The 21,049-nt window shown below is 47.2% G+C and overlaps 1 protein-coding gene across 2 annotated transcripts in view; it reads right to left on the reverse strand.

Annotated features, from left to right (window-relative positions):
- The window catches only part of PPP1R13B (protein phosphatase 1 regulatory subunit 13B), a 70,131-nt gene that overhangs the window by 15,056 nt on the left and 34,026 nt on the right, over positions 1–21,049 (reverse strand). For both annotated transcript variants that reach the window (XM_039876537.1, XM_039876536.1), the window contains 4 exons: positions 19,015–19,091; positions 3,366–3,467; positions 1,140–1,314; positions 154–350 (listed from right to left, as the gene is read on the reverse strand). In XM_039876537.1, the coding sequence (XP_039732471.1) occupies positions 154–350; positions 1,140–1,314; positions 3,366–3,467; positions 19,015–19,091 (551 nt within the window). The remainder of the gene's footprint in view (positions 1–153; positions 351–1,139; positions 1,315–3,365; positions 3,468–19,014; positions 19,092–21,049) is intronic.

Below are 21,049 nucleotides of genomic sequence, written 5' to 3' on the forward strand. Positions count from 1 at the left end.
ATGGGAATTACATCTCAAAGCTCTTAAAGATTCTTTTGCACTGATACCTTTTGAGCCTCCTGTTACCTTAGAAGCCACTGAGCTGTTTCCAGCCCCTGAGGCTCCCAGCCTGCCTAGCGCAGGCCCCACCCCCCGTCCCCAGCCCGGGGCTACCTGCAGCTCCTGGTACAGCCTCTTCAGCTCCAGCGCAGCCGGGCCGGTCAGCTTGCCGCTGTAAGGCTGGAACCCGTTCAGTTTCCCTTTCTTCAAGTCTTCCAGCTGCTGACTGAGCTGATCCACTCTTAAAATCGCAGTCTGTACTTCCTGCTTCTTCTCCTGGAACATGGCACTGAACCTTTCTATTTCAGCAGCTAGAGTTTCCCACAAGAAAGAAAACAAAAACAATCACTTAGTAGATATTCTTTATTATGATATTTTGTTATTTTTATTTTGTGACGTCTTCTTCATTTCTATATACTCGACTCGACTCTAGCATCATTGGTGCCAAAACTGGAGAGAAGACAGTGCTCTGCATGATCCAAACCGCACTTCGGCAAGCCTGGGGGACCCAGAATGTGACCGCTCTTATGGCAAACAATTATGTTGTCACTCATTATTGAATAGTCGTTAATTAGGGCAATTAGTTAAAAGCTAGCTTAGTCCAGCCACTTGGAAATCTCAACGCACCAAAGACCAAAGGCTCCGTCAGGGCAGGAACACCCAGATCTGTTTTGCTGTCACTGTGACATATCGTAGGCACTAACTGAACTGAAAATAACAAAGACGCACTCACGAAAATAAAAACTGAGCATCTATGTGGTTCACCTTAATATGCGGGTAAAATTTAAGCTGTTTTAATTACAACAGGCCCTTGGCGTGAGTTGAACCTTGGAGTCCCCCAGCCCCAATCCGGAGTGGCTGATACAATGTAACGAAAGGCTCTTCCTGTTGCATTGCTGGGGCTGCAAGAGATGATCTGCTAAGGTCACTTAACCTAACTGCCCCGCACCCATCCTTTTCAGAGCAGGTAAAGAGCAAAGCCTCAGTGCACCTTCTACCGGTTCGTGACTGACAGTGTCCAGAAGCTACTCCCGGTGGGTGTGGGTGTGGGTGTGGGCGTGGGCGTGGGCGTGGGCGCGAGAGGAGCCGCGGCCACGTACACAGGTTGCCATTCATAATTTTGCTGTAGTCCACCTGTCCTCTTGTGGCGCGGATCTTTTTCAGCTTGTTTTCCTGGGCTTCTACTCGTTCCTTCAACTTCTGAAGCTTTTCATTTTCAGAAATCGACTGCTGCTGACGGCGCTCCTGCTGCTTTAGGAAATGTAAACGCTGCTCCTAACCAAACAGGGAAATGGCAGACTTAGACGACGGAAGCACACGGTCACGCTCATACTCTAAAGAGATCTGAGTGGATTCCACAGTGTCACCTATCTTAACGAATATTCGAGAAATGCCACAGGAACCTGCACACATCAGGTCACACAAAACGGAACCACTGGGCAGAGGCAGGTGTGAAGTGTGAAGCGCGGGGGGTTCTAAGAGTGGCTTTCACTGTGCACGCTGATCTAGACCATTCAATGGAGTAAACACTCCCGCAGAAGACTACGGCCGGACACGAGCGAACCCGCGGTTTCATGGCACTCTGCCAGGGACAAACCCAGCCTTAGCCTCCTGCTAAGGTCCCTTATTTAATCTCCTAAAGGAAATGGACACTGGCCAGCAGGGGATTTTATACTGAAAAGGGTCAGGTGATCAGCAAGGAGATAAACCTCCGAGCTGCTAAGTGACATCCTAAAGTGGAGGAAGTGTTTGTTTTCTTTGGGATTAGCTTCTTCGATACTAATGAAACATTTTACAGTCAAACAAGAACAAGACGATCCTAAAGTAAAAATATATGCAATATTCTTCAGTAGTTTTTTTTCCTCTTAATATGAAAATACAACTTAAGGATAACAGTCAACATTAAATATTCATGGTCCCATATATATGCATAAAATACACCTGAATGGGAGAGGCGTTAAGTGTGATTATGCAGGCATTACACACTACATTCTATGGAAAGGAAATACATACACAAAAATCAGCATGAACCCATGATTCACACTGCTGAAAATGGCTAAGAATTTTTTTTAATAGTAATACTCTTGGATCAATATTTGGAGAAAAAGAATGAGAAAATTTTATAATTATGTAATTCTATATACATTTCATCTTAGAAATCTTATTAATGGGATGAAATACCTTTCGATTTATTTAACTTTTAATTCTTTCTTATAGATCCAATAAACTTTGTAAGACAACTTTTAAAAACAAGTATAACAATATATTATTTACATAAAAGTGGACAGTACGACGAATTACACAGTCAGACAATAAATGAAGAAGTTGGATGTGACATTTAGTGATTAAGAAAATCTACAGATTTCACTTATGTATGGAATCTAAAAAACAAAATAAACGAACAAACAAACAGAAATGAACTCACAGATATAAACTGATGGCTGCCAGATAGGAGGGGGCTGGGGACTGGGCGAATAAGGGGAAGGGATTAAGAAGTACAAACTGGCAGCTACAGAACAGTCATGGGGATGTCAAGTACAGCACGGGGAACGGAGTCACTGATACCGTGATAACTATGTGCGGGGCCAGGCGGGGTCGAGACTTCTCAGAGATCTCTGCATAAATTATAAAAACATCTCACCACCTGAAACTAATATTGTATGTCAGCTGTAACTGAAAAAGGAAGAAGAATCTCTCCAGAGAAAGCGGCGAGAACCGAGGCAGCAAGGCTCGCACTGTCTTCACGGCCGTCTCAGAACAGCGCGCCCTTAGAGTGCGGCTGCCGTCCGGCAGGCCTGGCCACAGGTCTGACTTTCTATTTTTAGTCCATAACTAAACCATTGTTTAGAAACATTTTAAATCCTACTGCTACAGAGTTTCGACAGCAGCCTCGGAACTCAGCGTACGTGAGCCAGACGGGGCCCTTCCAGAGTGGCGGAAAGGGAAGCCCTGGGCCCCGGCGTCATCGTCTCTGACGTCATCGTCTCTGAGGCCACAACCAGCTCCTCTAGATCACTAATGCCAACCAACTACACCAGCCGGGAACGTGCCCAAAGGGAAAAGGGGAGACGACGGAAAGCGCCCCCTCTTTCCGAATCCGACCTCCCCTGGGGTAGGGCTGGCCTCCTGCTGCGGCGTTTGCGTGTGCAGGTCAAGGGTCAGATGCTCTACCCAGGCGAGGACAGAGAGAAGGACACTGTACTTAGCGCTTCCGTGCCACGGCCCTACTTACGAGTGTTCCCCGGGAACGTGCCCACCCCGGCCTCAGACGATGGGCGAAGGGCGCATTTCTGAACGTTCCCCATCTCTGCTTTGACGAAGCTTACCTTGGCAACCAGCATCTGCTGCTGGTTTTCAATTTGCTGTTGCTGCCTGGCTGCCATATCTTGAAGCTCTGACAGGGTCAGTTCGACGCGTGGATTCCCAACCTGCAGAGAACAAAACACACTCAGGCTGGGCTGTCCCCTCTGTGTGTAAGCGCCTGTCTCTATGTCAGAATGCACACACATCAGGGTCTCCCAGAGGTTCCCTACAAGTTAGGAGAATACGAATTAGTTTATTTTCTCATAAGAACCTTCTAGTTGTTGACTGCTTTTATTAAATATTAATCACAGTTTTTCTAATATAGCGGATACTATATTTAATCAGGGGCCCAACTTGAAGCAAACTTTTGCCAGTGTGTATTGAGGTGACATGGCTCTTTGCACTGGCTATTTACTAGGTGCATCTGAGTGAATGGAGAGGTCAAATGTTTAAGGGTACATGACCTGAAATATAAATGTGCAGTTGATATCTAAGGACAAATGGCATCTCGCCGCTACCCTCACGCCCTCTTGTAATTCTCAACAGCGGTCCCAACCCGTTCCTGACTCTCGGTCTCCCCCGAATCTCACCATATCCGAGCACTCTTGACTCTTGGGAAATGAAATCAGGATTTGACAGTCCCAACTGGAACCCCCACTCTGTTTATCTAAGACCCTGAGGAGGCGATATGGTCCAAGCCCCTTTTCAAAACTAGAAATTGTTAATAGCCAAGTTACGGAAACTTCCATTTAAGAAGGAATTTGTTTATTCTACCAAAAAATGCCTGAGAGAACCATCGAAATGCCCGAAATTTGTTTTAATGCTAATAAAGAGTTGCTAATTTCTACCTACTGAGATTTTCCGATCACCACATAAGATATTTTTTGAAACCTTCAGAACGTTTACTCCTTAAACACATTTCTGACCAGGGAAAAATTATGTCCATTCAACAAATCTTCCAATTTACATTAATTTCATAATTTTACAACTTAAAGAAAAAAATAAACTATCTGTGGTCTCCTCTCCCTACCAATGGCTTAGAATAGTGACGTGAAGAGGACAGAAAAGGAATTTCACTGAGCGGAACTGACATTTACGCCTGTGACGGGACGGAGCTCTCTACATGCTGTGTCGTGTGTGTATTTCTAACTCCAAAACTAAGGCTATGTTGTCATAAGTAACTCAGGTGTTTACCTTACGTATATACTAACATATAATAATTTAACAAAATTTTATTGAAGTAGATCCAACGTAGAGAAAACTGAACACATCAGTGTACATACAGCTCAACAAATTATTTCAAAGTAAACATTCCTGTGTAATTTAACTATTTAACTGTGTTATAAAAACACAAGCCACCATCAACTAGCGAGTCAACAAATATGCAACATGTTACACTTCAGTACACATTCCCTTCATTGTTCGATGTGAAAATTTAGCAGAAAGAAGCGCCTTTCCAGAGTTTAAGAAAACAAAAGCCTGTGATGCATATTTGACCCTTTCGTGGTGGGGCCGTCACTGTGCTCACCCCCATGTGAACTGGAGATTCTCCAGATGAACTCGATTCAAACAAACCTATGACCTAATTTAATTCCTCGCTTATTTCTTTTCATTGCATCTAATAAGAAGAAATCGAATCCTGTTTCCTGGGGCACAATGACGTCCCTCATCATGGCAGTTACCTGAAGGGGTCAACTCCAGGTCACAGAGAGGACAAGCCACTTCCAGGACTGGTAAAGTCAGGGGAAGGGCTCTCTCGGTGACAGGTGGGCCGGCATCTACAGACAAGGGCCAGAGAAAGGGACGGCTCTGCCAGCCTTCGCGGGCTCCAACCCCCTTCTCGCTGGGCTCGGAGCCGACGTCCCCCCAAACCCTGGGTTCCGGGGTGGTTCTGACATTCCCGTTGAACGCAGATCACCCTCCGGCCTGACCCTGACACCGCCCACTTCCACCACAAACATTGCCCCCCCCAACTCCAGGTCTCAGGCATGGCCCCCCCCAAGAGCAGAAAGGCCTGGACGGCTCCTCCCGTGTCATAGTCACGCATCTGGTCCCGTCAACCCTCCTTTCTCCAAACTGCCACAGACCTGCCTGCGGGAACGAGACTGCTGCTCTAACTCATGCTTTCGTATACAAAATATTTCCCTGACAGGAGACTTACAGGGGACCGCTGGCTGCTGAGACCTCCAGAGACTGCAGACTGGGGCGGGGTGGCAGCCTCCCAGTGCCCAGTGAGCCGCCCGCCCCGCCGAGCGGGCCCAGAAGCGGCAGCGCTGCCTCGGCCCCCAGCACACGGGCCACACTGCCACGCGGCCAGGCCGACGCCTCATCAGTTCCTTCCCCTGCGTCTTCCCCACGGGGCATCTATACCCTCCTCGCCACCCCAACCGTCTCTCCGGCTCTCTGTCACCCAGATGTCCTCTGGCCTCGTCACCTCCCTTTCTGACCGTGGCCCTGAGTCCTGTCTCCCTGGAAAGGCTATAAGCAGCAGTGACGAGGGGGCTCTGCAAACAAAGACACTAAACCGTGTGCTTGAGACCCCGCAGCAGCAGGTGACGGAGGACGTGCACCTGGCACTGTCCTCTGCGTACGTGACAGGGCGGATGCGAAGGGCTTGGGGGAAATGCTTCTTTTTGAGTACTGCATGTGTTTCAGACTGCGACACCGTGATACTTCATTTATCCTCGATATGCCAGATATTCTCCCAGACACTCAGGCAGCATAAAAGCAAAATGCAGCTTCTCCCTGTGTTTAACGAGCCTCTATTCTGATAAATGAGCATCCCACTGATAGGTTACCCAGCAAATTCAACTACGGGGAGCAGAACCCGAGCTCAGTTTTTCTTTACTGTCACTGCGAACAGAAACAGTACTTCCCAGCGCAGCGGCGAGGACATGGAATGGCACTGCGCGCTCTGCAAAAGCGCACTCGCTGTCCAGCCAGGCACCCGACCTAGAAAGCGTGGGAGAAGCGTGGAGAAGCAGGACGTTTCGCGGCTCCGCTGCCCGGCTCCCACCGTGTGAGCACCGTGGGTCTGATCGAGAGATGTCCCTTAAAACCTCCCACCCCAAAGTAACGAACCCAAATGAGAAGGGAAACCCTCTGTACATCGCTGTTCCTGTACTTAGGGAAATTCAAATAAAAATATTATTTCACGACACTCACAGTAACAAAATATAACACGATTTTCTAATTTTTATGGTCTTAGAATTAGGATTAGCAACTTCCAAAAAATTGATAAGCATGTATGCTGGTTCATTTCAGATTTAAAACTTCCAAAACATCCAAATTAGCGGCAAGTTAACAAAATGAAACGACAACAGGCTGCTTTAAGAAACAGCGAAATCAACGTTTACTTTCAAGATCAACTGTATTTACTGAGGCATAATTTAGACAATAAAACAGGCCCATTCAAAGTCTCCTGCTGAATGAGTTTTGACACAGAGGTACACCTGAATGGGTTCATTCACAGACAGCGTAGCCACCACCCCAGTGAAGCCACAGAACACTTCCGTCATCCCAGACGGTGTCCTCCCGCGCTGCCCGGGCTGTTCCCCTCCTTCCGCCTCCCCACATCCACCCACCCACGACGGGTGGCTGCTGTGCCGGGGTGGCCCGGTTAGCTGTTTGCTCTGAACGCACGTGCTGGGGCCCTACGGCGTGTGTCTGGCTTCTCCCCGTTACCATGCTACACAGTCGCCGTGTCGTCCCACGCCGAGCAGCACTCCCTAGTGTGCACAGCCTCCGCCTGCTCTCCCGCTCCTCTGCTGAGGGACACTGGGGTGGCCCCCACCTTGCGGCTGTGAGGAATAAAGCATGGCGAACACTCACGTTCCAGGATGTCTGCGGACGCGGGCTCTGCTCTCCCTTGGCGGTCAACGCCAGGAAGTGGGCGGGTGGGCCCTGCGGTGCGAGGACAGGACTGCGGCCAAAGCGAAGTGTCATTTTCCGCGCCCCCCCCCCGCCCCCCGGCAACACGGGAGTCCTAGCTCCTCCTCGTCCAAGCCCAAACTCGGGGTCGTCGATGTTTAAATCTTAATTATCCTCTTCTTAAATAAAATGTTAACCTCTCAGCAAAGAAAGGGTTCCATATAAATGGTAATTTGATAAGTAATGAAAAAGCATAAAGATGTTCACAATTAAGCTATCAACCCCAAATGTACTAAGATTAGATTTCCAATAAATAAGCTAAGCCCACGGTTTGCCAAAAGGTAGATATGAAAAGGGGGCTTAATTTCCTAGGTTAATGTCTCATTCGTACTAATGACATGTCTGAGTCATGAGTCATAAAGCTATCAGAATAAAGAACATTTGCAAAACAGGTTGTAAGAACTAGATTTTCTAAGATATTAAGGAACAACTCACTTGATAATTATGCTTGAAAACTTTAGATCACAAGCCAGTTGATAACATGGCTTTAATCTAATATATTTTTGTCTCCTCGGGTCATGTTTTGAATCTATTTTGAAACTGGTGTTACAGTGATTCAGTTATTAAAAACATATGATAAAGTTTCTCAAAATAAACTACTGTAGATAATCATGCAATGTACACGTCTTTCCCATCCTGAGCCGCTAATGATGAGTCTGCAGACTTTTAGTCTTTCCAAATATTAGTAAGACTCGGTTTTACATCACATGTACTAAGCATTCTGCCAATATGTATCAACTGAATTTTTCCAGTACATGCCAGAACTAGCAAAGAATGCAATTCTACCTACGAAAACGAAGATCCAATATCTTGCATGATACCTGTTCAGTTAATGACTCTTCAATATCAAGGATCTTGAAAACTTATGTCATTTTCCCGACAAGTACTTTTTTTTATTGAATAATGACTCATCTAAAAACACACTAAATAAATGCGCCATAACAAGTGATATTCTGACATTACAGTTTTGGGCAAACGAAGTTACCAATTTACTCAATCCGACCGCTCCTTGTCAGCGAACAGGACATGGGCCACCTCCGGTCCAAACTCCGCGCTCGGACGAGTCCGGGGACCTGGCGAGCGTGGCGGCGTCTCAGCGCCCGGCCCAGTGTGCACCAGCGCGACCTCCCGTCTGGCAGCGCTCTCTCGTTTAGCTTTTGTTATACTGGAGAAGCGTGCCTCTCCTATAACTTCACGTTCAGTTTGAGTACAAACTCCCTAAAAGCTGAAAAACTGACGAATAATGCGAAAAGAAGAATTTATATTTCCAAGTCATCCCCAAAACTGTTCCCTCCATCCCCCTCCACCAACCACACCTCCCGAGAAGCCTGCTTTTCCTCCTGTGGCAAGTGGGGCAAACTCTGTTACGTGACATGTGGTCTCCCAGCCGTACTTGCATTACTTATATAAGCGCGTCTTCATTGTTCGACGCACATATTTTGTATTTGTGAAAATGATTTGGGAATCGACAGTCCGCTTTTATCTCTTGCACAGGCCACGTACACATATCAGTTCCCTGTCGCTGAGTAACGAATCACACCTAAACTCGGCGGCTTAAACCGGTGAACTTCCATCACGGCCCAGTTTCTGTAGGCGAAAGATTCAGGAGCCTGGCCAGGTGGTTCCAGCTTGAGATGGCTCCTGTGGCTGGCTCAAACGTCAGCCTGGGCTGCAGTCGTCTGGGGTCTTCACAGGGTTGGGGGATCTGATTCCCAGAGGGCTCACACAGCTACTGAGGTGGTGCTGGCTGCTGGCGGAAGGCTTCGGTTCCCCCTCAAAAGGCCTCTTCACAGAGCTGCTTGATTGAGCGTCCTGCCGGCATGGTGGCTGGTTCCCCAGAGCAAGCAATCCGAGAGGGAGCCAGGGGAGGCCATCTTTTGTGTGACCTAGCCTCAGAAGTGACACAGCATGACGTCCCCACCTTCTGTTAGGAACATGCCAGTAAGTCTGGGAGGGAAGGGGAACCGGCTCCACCTTTTGAAGGGAGGCGTGTTAAGGAATTTGCAGACATATTTAAAAACCACCACGTGCTTTTACTGTGAAATCTCGTGAAGGCTCTATGTCCTTGGACCGTTCTGTTACTACTTGCAGGAGTCTGGTTGCTGTTTCGTACAGCACTGTCACAATCCAGAAAGTGACAGGATGCTTGTGAATGTTTCTAAGCATATGTTTAAGAGAGTTACATTGTAACTCTAACAGGATGTTTGTGAATGTTTCTAAGCATTTGTTTAAGAGAGTTAGATTGTCGACAGAGGTTGTAACGATAAGTGCCATTGTTTCCCTAACATACATTCCTTGGTAATTAGATAATAGAAAAGACTAGTGGATTTTGTCAGCAATCAGACACCTACGGGCTAACAGGGCACTTCAGATGTCAGCTCTAATCCTGATATGCTGATTTTAATACTCAACCAAATAACTTTATCTTTGGTTATTGACAGACAAGAATATTACTGTAATATTATTCAGGAAAAAATGAATTCCTTGTGCTTTCCAGTTTCAGTGAGATGACGTGCCACAGTTCAACAGTTGGTCTTACTCGTTTCTTTTTGTACTTAGCTTCCACGGAGAACACAGCTTGCCCATCGGTGAGCCTAACCAGCTACCCCTGGTCTCTCTCCTAAGGAGCTTCGGATCCAATTCCCATGGCCAAGTTCACATTTTTATTTGCATGCCCCGCCTGCGGCACTTCAACCTCTGCATGTCTGAAACCAAACTCCTCCCTTTCCTTCCAACCCTGGCTCCTCCCTCATCCCCGACTTCCACGTTACGCCGTCACCTCTGACGCGAGCCCACCTTGCCCCCCCCACTCTAAGCTGCTGCTCGGCGCTCGGCACGTTCTCTCACATCTGTGCCCGCCTCTCCTTTCCAAAAAACTTCCCCTCGTCCACGTTTTGCTCACTTTCTTCCTTCTGTCCATGACACCCTCCCCCACCTTCTAAGCCCCGCCCACCCTGTGAGGTCCAGCAGCACTGCTATCTGCTTCCCAAAGCTTTTCCTGATCCTCTTAAGAGCCTCTCATACAATTGTTCTGACACTCAGGATCTGACATCACTTCCAGCGACGGGAGAGAACTTGGTACTTGTTAATGAATTCCGAATTCTAGAGATTCAACAACATGCCATGAGCGTTTGCTGTATGTCAGATATTCATACGTGCCTGAGTTTACAGTTACCTTAGTTGACGCTTACAAAAACCTTATGAGAAAACAAGCTCATCTTACTAGTGGGCAGGCTGAGTCTCTGGGCAGCTGGCTGAGCAGTCTCCAGCTCATGTGGTGGGTCGGCGGCGGTGTCAGGACCTTAAGCCAGTGCCCTGGCAGCAGCAAGCCGGACACTTCCCACGGCACGGCAGGCACTGCCTGGCTGGCTTTTTCCTACCAGGCTACAGCACAGGAACACAGTACGGATCCTGGACAACAGCCACTGATTATATGAAAGGGTAAACATCCACCAGACCCCGCTTATTGGTGTTATTAGTTTGGATCACGGAAATTGTTTTGTAGATCAAAAAATGGTCGAACATCAACAATTTCATCTGGGTCAACCTAACAGGACACTCTCTCCCCTGATCCCTTGAAAAACAACTTATAATAATAAAGAAATAAATAAACCAAGGCCTGAGAACTGCAGGTAACTACTTTTGGAAGATCCTGAGAAATAACGAGAAGCTGACGTGGCCTGGAGGGGGCCGGGGCCCAGGAGCACCTCGCTGCTCCCGCTGTCCCAGAGGGAGTCTCCGAAAGCCTAACTCTGTCTTTGACTTTCTTGGAACAATTTCATATAGGCAAATACACAAATAAAAATGAACTAATTCGAAAGCCTCAGATCTGACCATTTTTCTTGAGAGACGATTTGCAAGGAATTTCTTTGCTTGGATAGTAATACTATTCTCATAAAATAAAATGTCTGAGATTTCTTTAAAGAAAGATCATTCTGTTGGCTAATAATAACATCTCTTGTTTATACTATCCTCTCGAGTGGCATTTCTTTTAAATTTTGTGTGCAGATAATGGGATGCCTTTTGAGCTTATATCTCCGTAACCCTGAACAGTTTTTCAAATATTTTCTTCAATGGGCGCCTAAGATTCAAACGCGGAGTCACGGCTCCACTGCAAAGTACAGCACGCGATGGCCTCGCACAGGCCCCCGGTCCCGCAGCGTCACCCCAGCCCGCCTTGCCCCACCCTTAGGACCCCGATTCTCACACACTAGCCCGGAGGGATCGTCCCAAAGCCCAGCTGCCCCCCTTTCTCCTGCCTGAAACCCTGTGAGGCTCAGGGGTGGGCTGGCGGCCCAGTGGGCTGTGCACCCCATGAGCCTGCAGCCCCGACCTCCCAGTGGCTGTCACCCCCCCCACGATCCCATGCTTTCGGCCGCTGCTACCAACATCTGCCTGACACTGCCACACGCGGAGCTTCGCGCTCTTCCTGCCGCTCTTCCTGCCACGAGCTCCGCCTCACCACGTCCCCCAGAACCTGAGCTCCAATCCCGGCGCCACCTCCTGCTTTCGCTACACTTTCCAGGGCGCGCTGCGACCTTGTGGTTTACACACCTATCCCCGAAAACACCCCTTGTTTCTCTGTGGAATTTGAGATAGAATTCAAGGAGCCGCCACCAAACACCTTGCTTTTATAATGTCTTCGGTCTGTCTCAAATCAACACCAACTGGATGGAACTGCTTTAAAAAGAATAAAGGGAGGGGAGCGTCTAAGCCTGGGGTAGTTGCCGGGTGGGTTTTTTTCAAGTAATTCTTTAAACTGTACATGTACATGTCAGAAAAAAAGGATAAAAAACAATTAGACCAAATAGCCAGCATCCCATCTTGTAATTTAATCACAAGATATTTAAAATAACTAGTTTTTTTTAAAGTATAACTGGATTTTCAAGTGTAATATTTCAAAAATGACCAACGTCCTGAAAACAGAACTCTGATAAAATAATTAGGATAAAATCTATTCATGCTCATATAATATTCTAGAATATTAAATCACTCCTTTTTCCCCTTTGTTTACAAGGTTATAAATTTTCAGGTTTAGAGTATTTCCCCTTGCCTATTTAGCAAACAAAAAGTAGGTGACAGTGATTATCCAGATACATTATAAACACGTAGGCTAATCTGTATCGCAGAAAACAGTCAGCGAAATAGTCAGGAAAATCGAGTCTCTCCAGCATCCTATCATATTCTGGAGCTGGACAATTTCATACTCCAACGATTCCTGAGTCTCAGAGGTTATGAAGGCAGTCAGACATCCGAACGCACACCAGCTCCCACCCCTGCGACAACACTCATGCTGCTTTACCCTGTAAATGAGAATTACTCTGATGACTCAAATTCGCCCAAATGAACTCAGTTCGGTTCAACACATATTTGTACCCAAGGCAAGTGGCTGGACATGATTAGGGCTAGAAAGATCTGCAAGAAAACTGCTGTCGAAGAACACGACTAACAATAAAAGAAACACCACAGGCCACCTGAGAGCCGCAAGCAGCACGCCACGCAGACCGCCGTTTCCCGCGGGAGGGCCCACGAGACCCACCGAACAACACTCCTGAGAGTGACATCTAAATGGCAAGACAAAACACGAAAACCAGTTTTTAAAAGCATCACTGTCGCAACAGTAAGGAAGTGACAGGGGCCAAAAATTGAGACAGCAAAAGCTCTGGGCACTGGGGGAATACCAAGCTGGCCTGTGGCCTGACAGCCTGTCCCATCTAAGGCTTGCCCTCTGGAGCTGCCGAAGCCTGGCATTAAGACACACAAGGACCAGCCCAGGGTGGAGAGTCCAACAGAGGTGCCCACACACACCCAGGACCCCAGCGAGCAATAACCAGAGTGTGAGAGTGAATAGAAACACCCCCACACCTGCGGGGAGGCAGTCTGTCCCAGTCTGAGCGAGAAGGGGATGACTCCCCTAGAATCTGTGCCCACTGGACAGCCCTCCTACCAGCTTCCGACCCACGAAGCGGGCCGTAAAGTGAGCCTATCTGCATGCCCAGTGACTGACGAAAGCACATGCAAACCTCTCAGGAAATCCCATCTGTACCAGGCCTCGAAAACGCTTACAGGAAAGTTCCAAGAAAATGAGTAGTTCTTGCCCCAAATCAAAGCAACATGATCAAGGAACCACGATTAAACGCCACAGAAGCAACATATACTGAAATTAAAATGATTACTTACAGAATACAAAATAACTATGGTTAGTGTGCTTAAAGAAATATGTAAAGCTTAAAATGAGCAGAATAACCAAAAAGAGGCAGAAAAGAACTAAAATTTCTAGAACTGATAATTTTAAGAGGGTAGGGGGAGGTGAGAGGGGAGAGGTAGATGGGGTAAAAGGGGTCAAATATGTGGTAACATTAAAGAATTAAAAATAAATTAATTTTGTTTAGAAAAGAAAATTTTAATGAGTTTATAAACCGCTGCATCGAGGTGTTAACTGACATATAATAAACTGCACACATGTGGAGTGTACAATTCGACATGTTCTGACAGATGTACACACCACGAAGCCTCCACAAGCAAGGAAGGGAACGAACTCACGTCCCCTCACCTCCCTGTGCTCCCCTGCGATCGCTCCCTCCTACACCCTCCTTGCGCCCGCCCTAACTCCCAGGTTTCCGGGCAACCACCGATCTACCTGTGGTTGCTGGAGATCAGTGTACGTTTTCTAGAATTTTATATAAATGGAATCGTACAATCCGTTCTCTCGTCTGGCTTCTCTTCCAGCACGACGACCCTGAGAGGCATCCAGGCCGCAGCACGTATCAGCGATTCGTTCATTCCTTTTTGTTGCTCAGTAACATCTCTGACTGGACAGAACAGTCTGTCCGTTCACCTGCTAATAGCCACTAGGGTTTCGCTAGATTTCCGGCTCCCACAAGTCAAGCTGCTCTAAACATTCATGTCCAAGTTGTTACGGACATTGGCTTTCCTTTCCCACAGGTAAATACTTGGTAGAATTGCTGGATCATATAACAGCTTCACTATGTTCAAGTTTTAAAGAAACTGCCAAGCTGTTTTCCAGATCATACCATTTTATGTTCCGACAGCAGTGTACGAGAGTTCCAGGCTCTCGCATTCTCACCAATACTTGTTGTGACGGGTCTTTTTAATTTTAGACATTCTAATAGGTATCGGTGGTACCTCGCTGTGGTTTTAATTTGTATTTTCCTAATGACTAATGTTGAACATCTTTCCATGTGTGTATCTAACATTCATACATTCTCTTTGGTGAAGCATTTATTCAGATCTTTTACCTGTTTCTCTTAAAATTGGGTTATTTTCTCATTATTCAGTTTTGAGAGTTCTTTATATATTCAGGATATAAATCCTTTATCGGGTATAGGATCTGCAAGTATTTTCTCCCAGATTGCCTTACCTTTTTTTAATAAATACTGTTTAAAGTACATTATATGTACTGTACAGCCAAATAAACACAGCTGAAGATACAATTCATTAACTGAAAAATACGTCTTAAGAAATTATCCAAAAGAGTACGAAGAGACAAAGAAAGTAAAAACACGAAAAAGAAATTAAGAGACGAAAAATAAAATGAAAGACAGAACACATTTCATCAGAGTTCCAAAAAAAGATAATAAAAAGAATGAGGAAGAATGCCTGTCGAAATGACATAGAAGTTTCCATTACTGTTGACAGATGCCAATCCTCAGAATCAGTAAATTCAACGATTCCGAACAGGAGAAAGTAAAAGAAATCTACATCTAGGTCTGCTCAAAATGGAGGATTAAATGACAGTAAAGGAATTTTCAACATCAAATAATATAAAACCACAAAACAGAACTAACAGGAGTAGAGATAATAAAAATGTTTGGAAGCTGGAAAGAGAATAAGAAATAACTGACCTAGTAGATGAGACAAACGTTAAGCTAGAAATAGTAAAACTGGATACACGACCCAGTTATATCACGGAATCCTCCAAAGGTTGGGGACCGATGCCACCACCAGCTCAGGAAATGGAAAGGAAAGGCAGAGCGCCTAAAATGGGCGGACGGAGGGAAGACGTTAACGCAGCAGAGAAACCCTGAGACCTCTTCCCAGGTTCTCTGCTGCCGGCGACGGCCTCTCCCCAATCCCAGCGGAGGTCTGAGGTCCATTCTCTATGCCAGGGGTTCCCAAGCCCCAGGCCGCAGACCAGCACCGGTGGGTGGCCTGTTCGGAACCAGGCCGCACAGCAGGAGGTGAGTAGCAGGCGAGCGAAGCTCCATCTGTATTCGCAGCTGCTCCCCAGCGCTGGCATCACCGCCTCAGCGCCACCTCAGGCCATCAGGTATCAGATTCTTGTAGGAGCACCGGTCCCCAGTGCCACAAAGGTTGGGGACCGCTGCTATAGACAACTGCACTGTTATCTGGCCTGGGAGATGATAGGCACAGTTGAGTCTTGGGTACCAGATGGAAAACAAGGGGACCGAGTGACCAGTCCCCTTGCTTCCAGAAACAACGCTCACATTTGGTCAAGTGTTCGGACGAAGGTGCCAAGACAATTCGATAGGGGAAAGAACAGCCTTTTCACCGAACGATGCTCAGTGAAATACTAGACATTTACACCCAAAAGAATGAATTTGAACCCTACTTCGCACCGTACCCAAAAATTAACTCAAAATGGATCACAGACCTAATGTCAGAGCCAAAACTACAACGCTCTTACAAGAAAACGCAGGGGACAGGATCAATCGACCTTGGCAACTTACCGGATGTACAGAAACTGCCTCAGCTTTTGGTCTGATTGGCTGAGAAAACAGGAAAAAGTGCTTCCAAGACACGTAACCACATGGTGTGGCACAGAAGAGAGCTCACCTGGCAGGCCGGAGGCCGCAGTCCTCAGAGGGGCCTGCCTGCTCGGCTGGCCCCGGGAGCCTCCTGGGAGCCTGGATGTGGGGCGGGCTCCCGCCATTCCCAGAGCTAACAGGAGTGACCTAGACTGTGTGTGCGAACAGCCTGCTTTGCGTCGAACGCCTGCCTATCTTCCGGGGGTCTGGACCTTTGGCTCTCGCCGGAGAGAGGCTGCCTGCACGAGCAGTCCCAGCAAAGCCCCAGGCGCTGGGCCTCCAGTGAGCCTCCCCGGCAGACGTTTCCCATGGGCTGTCACAGTTTCTTGCTGGAGGAATTAAGTGTGCCCTGTGTGACTCCACTGGAAGAGGATGCGTGGAAGCCCGTGCCCCACTTCCTCCAGGCTTCACCCCAGGTGCCTTTTCCCTTTGCTGATCTTGCTCTGTAAACTCTCACCGTCGTGAGTCACAGCCGTGAGGACCAGATCCTGAGTCTTGTAAGTCTGCCTAGCAAATGAGTGATGCCGGGGGAGGTCTTGGGGACCAACACAGGCATATGCAATGAGAATAAGTCAATTTGCCTTTACTGCATAAAGTCAAGCCAGATCGTCAAAATCCTGCTGGACAGGTAAGTCCCGAATGCTTCTGACAGTGTGCGCACGCAGCCAGGGGGGCTCCCGAACCCGGCAGGGAAGCAGGGTCACACATGGGGAGCTTTCCAGGCCCACCCCTGTCACACTGAACCAAAAGTTCTGCCGGTGCGTCTGGGCCTTTATTCCTTGGACGAGCGACGTGCTGCCCTGTGATTTTCGGAGAGCAGAACTTCCCCAGCCCCTGGCCTCAGCGGCTGTCAACTGGCAGGACGCACACCCGCTCGCACGCTGTCCTCTCCCGCCCACACCCCGGCTGCTGCTCGTCCCGCCCTGGCCGCCGTCTCCCCCCCACGCTACGAAGTTCGGTGCCGTCGTTCCATAGCCAGGGTGTACGTAAAAACATTTTTGGAGAACTGTTTTTAACATCTTATTAACTTTAAAAGTGCACAAAAAAAGTGCTCTATAGACAATAAAGGGCTTTACAAAGGTAATGTATCATTAGGCTCAAAGGGCAGGCGTGTACGCCATAAAACAGTCACAGCTTTGATGTAACGCTTCCAGCGCAGTTGTACCTCTAGACTGGCTCTCCACCTCCCTCTAATTACAGGCTCACAAAAAGGCTACGAAAACACTTTTAATTTTGGTTTCAGGTTTCAGTTTTGTTGATCTTGAAACGTTAACATTATTTTCATGTTAACGAGAGAAATTTCATCAGAGAAGATTACAGGCCCATCATACCCAAACATCAAAACTCACTTTATCACACCGCTGGAACCCCTTCCTGCCGAGTCCCTTTCCCTTGTCATGGACACGCGCACCCCACCTCACCAGAAAGCCCACTCGGTGCATTTATTTCACCTTCCTTGAAGTTCAGGTCATGGGAAATCTCAGAATTCAAAAGGCGCTTCCGAGTCCTGTTGGACAAGTTAAGTTCTGAAAGCTTGTGACAGTGTGAGCATGCGGCCTGGAGGTTCCCCAGCTTGGTGGGGCCAAAGAGTCATTTGGGGGTTTTCCGGATCCCGGCCTAGACGTACTGAATCAAAAGTTCTAGCAGCAGGGTCTGGGCCTTTTTATCTCAAGACTTTTGAAGCAGATGCACCTGGCAGAACCCCACAGAGGCTCTAGATTTGTAGAGACGAGTATGGCAGATGACAGGAGAAGAGAATTTGAGGAACGATCTTTAGAAATTTGAGGGTAAAGGAGAAGCCATAATCTTGACATTAGCAACAGTTCTCCCGAGTGGCACAAGGATTAGGACGTTGGAACCAAAGAGAAGAAAATATTCTCTAGTATACTACCTTGGCTCTGCAGTGCATAATATCTGCAAAATCTAAACCAATAAACATTGTTAAATGTTTTTCAATTTTATAACCAACCTATAGACAAAATGTAAAGGTTTCATTATAGTTAGGTAACAGTACACACATATTATCAATCTCGACAACACAGAAGTACAGCTAAAAGAGCTGGAAGGTGGGTGGGAAGGGGAGACGGAGGCAGGGGTCGGGGCCAGGACCCACGCCTTACAGGGACGGAGGTCCAGAGATAGGAGTTGGAGTTGAGGTATAAAGAAAGTGAGACTTAAGTATGCCATCTAAAGCCATAACACCAGCCAAGAGAAAACTAAAATAGCAAGCCGAGAATAGCGAGCTGGGGAGCAGAGAGGCCAAGTGACTGGCTCAAATGTAGCTAGTTAAAAAGTTCTGAAGCCAGTGCGTGAAGACGGACCCCACGCTCCGGACCCGTGTTGTGTACCAGCATCTGCTCTTCCCAGCACTGTACGAGGAGGTCGCTTGCCCAAGATTACGTACCCAGTTAGTGGCAGAGCCAGAAAAATGAACTAATTCTCTAGTCTTAATTATTTGGAAAAGTTATTACTAAAATTTCCAGGAAAGATCAAGGTGGAAATTTCCCTCCCTGCTCATTCTTTTAATACACACCAATATTTCTTCAAAAGAGCCCCTCCGCCTAGAGACAGACACTTCATCACCTCTCAAGTGAGCCCTGTTCTCTAACGCCACACCGTATGACGGAGGAAGCCATCTCTCTTGGAGGCAGCCCATCAGCCATTCTGTCTTTCAAAACCTGACAGAAAAGTCAAGAGCCACTGTCACATGCACCGAGATGCGTGGCTGCTGCTCCGGGACGGGCCGTGGGCAGCGACGTGCACAGGGCTGGGAGGGCGCTGCTCCGCACGATGGCGCAGTGCGCGGGCCAGTGTGTGCCTCGCGAAGACTACTCGGTAGCTGCCTCTTTGTAACTTCATACCCTAAAAATAATTCTTTAAAAATTATAACCCAAACTCATTAGTACCTGTAAAAAGCAACTTTAAATATTCAATAGAATTGACTGTTGCTTACCCCATTTTCAGTACGTTTTTCTCCAGGTGCATTTATTACATTTCTCTGAGTTCTTTGCTCTTGGGTCTGACGGCCACCTAAAACAACGAGAGGACCAAATTTATGAAGAGACGTACCAGAGAACATCCTTCCATTTCCTCACTTATTCAAATATTTATTGAACACAAGTATTAAATACCAGGCAGAACAACTCAAGACTACGTACAACTGAAAAAATGTTTTAAATTCGTACACGTAAAGTCGTTTAAATGAAATTTTTCTTCTAACATTCTGTCTCAGAATTTTGAAACTGACATATCAAAAGGTTTCTAACACTTTAAAATGGTCAAGATGGTAAATTTTACTTTGTGTATTTTACCACATCGAATTTTTATTAAAAATTTTAAAAGGCTTTTATATTTTAGGAGAGACTAAAATAACACTTAATATCCATTATGAAAAAAACGGATGCACAAAACTGATCTTTACTAGTAGTGTGAAAACTGACGGAACACCTTCTCAATCGGGCGGTCTTACAAAGTCTCCTTTGTTCTGTAAAAATTAAAACATTTTTTTAAAAGGGGCTAAATTTAAACTAGAAAAACTATGTTCTGTCACGTTTTCGAAACAAAACGAAGTGTGACGCAGAATTTCGGGAGCGCCTGAAGTCGCAGACACAAGTCTGGGAGAGTCGACGCCCGCGCCGCCTCCGCTCGCCGGCCTCTCCAGCTGCGCCCGCCACGGTTTTGAGAGTTTTTACACCCTGGAGGGGCTGCTTCATCACCTAACATACAGGACTTCGATGGGTCATGAACCTAATGTTTAAAAAAGACAGGAAAACATTTTTTTTCTATTTATTTCCTATCACTTTAAAAAATGTGAAGAAAAATTATATTATGGAAGTACGGCTTCATCTTAAACCACGCATTCTCCAAGAGAGTGACATCGCCCCCAAAGGGGCAAAGATTGGTTCTCGGAGGATAAAAAAAAATCTTTTTTTATGTATAAAGCGAAGATATATAGTACATAAACAGATATACAGTATATCTGATGGGGAAAACAGGGGGCAAGTAAGAACTCGAATGTCCGTAAAAAGGGTTCTTGGGGACGATAATGAAAAGGGAGGCTAAATGAATGTGGGTGACATGGCATCCAACCGAACAGTCATTTCATAAAATCTAGAAATCACACACACACACACTCTAGACTACGGCAACTATCAGTTTATATGGTAAATTAAATTCTTAGTTATTAGTATTTTTAATGAATAAGGTATTCAGGTTAATTGAATATTCTATAATTGCTGCCTCTCCCAAACAACAAGCTATCGAGAAATGAGAATACTGTAAAACACGCGACATTAACATTATAGCAAGTGCCACTCAATCTTGGATGGCAAAGCAGAAGTTGACGACCTTGCGTTCCTGCATCGGAAGACGTAAAGAGCTGACACGGAGCGAGCACCCACTGTGCGTCCAGCCCCCCGGGCACATCGGCCGCACACCTGTCACCCCCACTCACCCTGCAGACGAGGAACAGAGGCCGCTTGCCCCAAGTCCACACAAAGCGAGCAGTGGGGCTGGGCCAACCCCAGGAACTCGGGCGGCCTCGACCCCACGCCCCAGCACACCGGCTCTGGCCTCTCGTCTGCTCTGCATGCCGCTGGCCTGAGTTTCTTTACACGCTAAGTTTTACCCCAAGGGTAAAAGGTGGCTGAACTAAATGTCCTCTATGCCAGAGGTCCCCGACCCCTAGGCCCGGACCAGTACCAGCCTGTGTCCCGTTAGGAACCGGGCCGCACAGCCCGAGGTGAGCGGCGGGCGAGTGCAGCTTCGTCTTTACTGCGGCCGCTCCGCAGCGCGGGCATCGCCGCCTCAGCTCCGCCTTGGACCGTCAGGCATCAGATCTCAGAGGAGCACCAGTGCCCGGTGCCACAAAGGCTGGCGACCTCTGCTCCGTGCTCTCCTCTAGCTTCCAAACAGAGAACGCCCACGCCTTAGTGACGGATGTCTTTCGCTTACACTCGAATGTATCCCCTTTTAAATAACATCCATCA

Source organism: Pteropus medius, unplaced genomic scaffold (genome assembly GCF_902729225.1).
Source record: "Pteropus medius unplaced genomic scaffold, Ma_sr-lr_union100, whole genome shotgun sequence".
In the NCBI taxonomy this organism is placed as follows: domain Eukaryota; kingdom Metazoa; phylum Chordata; class Mammalia; order Chiroptera; family Pteropodidae; genus Pteropus; species Pteropus medius.